General features: G+C 32.5%; 1 protein-coding gene across 3 annotated transcripts in view; it reads left to right on the top strand.

Moving 5' to 3' along the window:
• LOC107022918 (probable transcription factor At5g61620) overlaps positions 1 to 756 on the top strand; it is a 2,988-nt gene extending 2,232 nt beyond the window's left edge. The window contains exons 5-6 of one of the 3 annotated variants that reach the window (XM_015223487.2): positions 119 to 226; positions 313 to 756. In XM_015223487.2, the coding sequence (XP_015078973.2) occupies positions 119 to 226; positions 313 to 579 (375 nt within the window). In that variant the 3' untranslated portion in view covers positions 580 to 756. The remainder of the gene's footprint in view (positions 1 to 118; positions 227 to 312) is intronic. The other 2 variants (XM_027918071.1, XM_027918072.1) reach the window with 2 other exon arrangements.
• Positions 757 to 4,079: the final 3,323 nt, after the last annotated feature.

Consider the following 4,079-nt stretch of genomic DNA (forward strand, 5'->3'; position numbering starts at 1 on the left):
TATATATATATATATATATATATATAATTTTTCACATTAATTATCAAATTTGAATTATATACACTATAATTTTTTGTATGTATGTAAGTTAAATTCATAGTTATAACGATGCTATTTGCAGGCTAGCAAAGGCGTTCCTAGTGCAACACGAGAAAGGCCCCCACTTTCACCGTCACCAATTAGTAGACCTTTTGGAGTCCCTAACTTAGCCCACATGCCTTACGTGGTAACATATCATTTTTTACAAAGTAAATTTTGGATACGTCACTGATCTGATATGCATTGAATTTTCACTTATTTATTTATATATAGGTTGGAGTTCCTCGGAATATCCAAGGTGTTTCATCATCCAAAGTAGGACCAACAATCTCATGGATTCCGATAGTGAATTTCCATAATCAGAGTCGTGTTCATCTTAAAAATTATTCACAAGGTCCCCCTCCTTTTGCACCTTTTGTGGCACCACCAACTATTGGTGTATTACCTTCACGACCACCTTCTCAAGTTCAATCTCAAGCAGGACATTCTACTCCAATAACAAATAAAGATGGTGTTAACATAAGTATTGGAGCTCTTTGATTTTTGAAATTGTATTTTTTTCATATCTTATTCTTTATATGACAATAAATATTAGTTGGGCAATTTTTGGGTCGTTATTCTGCCTAGCTAGCTACTTTTTTAATTTGTTGAGGTACAAAGAGAGTGTGAATTTTGCAGCGATTGAATTAATTATTTGTTGAAGTCATGTTCTTGATCTTTTTTATGTTTCAATATTTAGCATCACATATATCATTATTGGTATCATTTTTTTTAAAATCTTATTATAGCTATAACGTCTAATCCAGTACATTATCAGTTCATCAATGAACTTTTCTTTATTTCACATATCATTAATTCTACAACAAGGATTAAAATAGAAGGTATAATCCATTACGATGAAGAATTAGCAAAATTATTACAAAACATTATGATGATCTATGTTAGAAATTTGAAATCAAAAGAGGTTGCTTCGTAAGAAGAACATTCTAGTTATGGGTGTGACAATTGTTCAAGTTCTACTTCTAGTTATATCGAACAAAATAAGCTATGGTCGATTTAAAACGTCTTATCTAATGTGTGTTTTGAATGGAAGAATGAAAGTCACACACTATGCTGACAATATGTTAGAGAATGAGAACAACAAAGAAGACCAAAATGTATGAACCTGGTCCTTGTACATTTTCCCTACATTACTGTTATAGTGTAACTAACTTACTTCCATTAATTAGTTAAGTTGGTTACAGTTAATTGTAAGTCCGTTAGAATAACCAAGTGTGATCAAGATAACACAACTACTATAAATAGGAACTTTACAATGTAACTCAATAATTGTTTTTTGGAATAACAAATATTCTTTTTCTACTCTTATTCTTCTTCTTCTATATCTTCTTCTTCTTCACTTTACATACAAATCTACATGGTATCATAGCCATATCAACTAGTATTCCTAATTGAATAAATCAATCACATTTTTGCTAAGATTGGTTGTAATTGTTCAAAGAATCACAATGATGAATGGTACAAATGTTGCAACAGTTCTTGGCCAAAATGCAGATTCAAATTCTGGAAATGGAGTTGGAAATTCCTCTTCAACAATTGATTATAATCATCCTCTCTTTCTTCACTCCTCTGATGTAAGTGGAAACCAGATTAGTTCTTTTCAGTTAGATGGGTCTAAGAATTATTCATTGTGGTATAGATCAATGAAGGTAGCCCTGTTAGGAAGAAATAAAATGGAGTTACTGGATGGATCATGTCCAAAGGACAAATTTCCAGAATTAGAAAGTATCTGGGAGAGGGTAAATGTTGTTGTACTATCTTGGATTATGAATTCTGTAGAGAAAGGTCTTCTTGGAAGCATTATGTATGCAACGTGTGCTAAAAATGTATGGGAAGATCTGTATGAAAGATTTAAAAAGTTAGATGGGTCAAGAACCTTCAATTTACATCAAGAAATAGAAACTATAGCTCAAGGAACAAGTTCTGTGTCAGTTTACTTTTCAAAATTAAAAGGTCTGTGGGAAGAATTTGAGGTTGTGGTGCCTACCCCTTCCTGTGAGTGTGATAGATCCAAAGAGTATGTAGTACATTTGCAAGAACTCAAGTTATTTCAATTCCTCATGGGCTTAAACGATTAATACTTACAAGCAAGGTCTCAGATCTTGTTAATGAGTCCACTTTCGTCAGTAAATCAAGCATATTCTATGATCATGTCTGATGAGAGTCAAAAATCAGTAGTGGCTTCAGCTGGAATATTAGGGTGTAATCATAGTTCTAGACAACAAGCATATGTGTTAGCTATGTACTCAAGAAATAGTGGTACTCAAAAGTTCAAGAAGAATGGAAATATGTATTGTGACTATTACAAACTGAAAAATCACACTAGAGATAAGTGCTACAAGTTAATAGGGTATCCTCAAGATTTTAAGTGCAAAGAAGGAGCCTAACAATGCATATAATGCAATGATGGAAGGAGATACAATATCTCACGAACAGGTTCATCACAAGCATATAACTACAGGCCACTCTGCTAAACTTACTGCAAATGAACATGGGCAGTCTTCAAATGAAAGGAACAACCATCAGTTGGAACCATGTCATCTGTCAAAGGGCCAATATCAACAATTGATTCGGTTTCTAAACAAAGATCCAAAACAATTTCATTAAGCTAATGTAATAGGTAATGAAGCAGGTATGAGTACTTGTTTCAACTCTACTGTCAATAATGGTTATACTCCTTGTTGGATTTTTGATACAGGTGCCACTAATCACATGGTGGCTAATATGAGTTCTTTAAACAAGTTCACTATTTGCAAAGTTGATAAACCAAAGAAAGTGCATTTACCAAATGGTGATGTTTCCTTAGTTGAGTTTATTGGTTCAAGTGTTCTACCTAACAATGATGTATTCACTAGAGTTTTTCAAGTACCACAATTCCAATTTAATCTTTTATCAGTATCTAAACTCTCTAAGAAACTGCATTGTTCTGCTACTTTTTTCCCTAACTTTTGTATATATCAGGATCTCTCACATGGGAGGGTGAAGATGATTGGTAAATAAGATAGAGGACTTTACATATTGCAAGGAAATACAAGTTCAAAAGATATGCATGTTGCAGCTAGTTGTTCTGTTCCTTTACTGAAAATAGATTCTAAACTAGACATAAATTTGTGGCGTAAACGATTCGGGCATGTATCTAGTTCAGTATTAAAGAGAATGTTGTCTTCAGATTTAAGTAGTATAACTGAAACAATTAATAAATGTACTAGCTAAGCAAACAAGGATACCTTTCACACTTAGTACTTCTAAAAGTTCTGCATGCTTTGAATTAATTCACATGGATCTATGGGGTCCTTATAAGACCTCCACTCATGATGGGAATAAATATTTCCTTATTTTGTAGATCACATGTCTAGATATACACGAATATTTTTGTTGAAACTAAAATATGATGTTAGTACTATCATTCAACAGTTTCTAGTACATGTTAAAACACAATTTGATAAAACTATTAAGTGCATAAGGTCAGACAATGGTGCAGAATTTTTGAATAGTAGGTGCTCAAACATATTTAGTTCTTTAGGCATTGTACATCAAACAACATGTGCCTATACTCCACAACAAAATGTTATTGTTGAGAGGAAGCATATACACATTTTTGAACTTACAAGAGCTATTAGATTTCAAGGGAACATACCTATTAAATTTTGGGGTTTATTTGTTCAAGCTGCTGTGTATATTATAAATTGACTTCCTAGTTCTGTTATTAATAATAACACCCCATTTGCAAAATTATTTAGAAAGCAACCTACATTGTTACATCTTAGAGTGTTAGGCTGCTTGTGTTTTGATAAAAATATACAAGAACCTGATAAACAAAAGAGTAGGTCCTGAATAGTTGTTCATTTAGGCTATGCAATTACACAAAAAAGTTACTTCCTATATGATCTAACGTCTCATGTTTCCTTTGTACACGGAGATGTAATATTCAAGGAAGATATATTTCAATTCAAATTACAAAATCAAAAACATACACCTCT

Source organism: Solanum pennellii, chromosome 6 (assembly GCF_001406875.1).
Source record: "Solanum pennellii chromosome 6, SPENNV200".
Lineage (NCBI taxonomy): Eukaryota > Viridiplantae > Streptophyta > Magnoliopsida > Solanales > Solanaceae > Solanum > Solanum pennellii.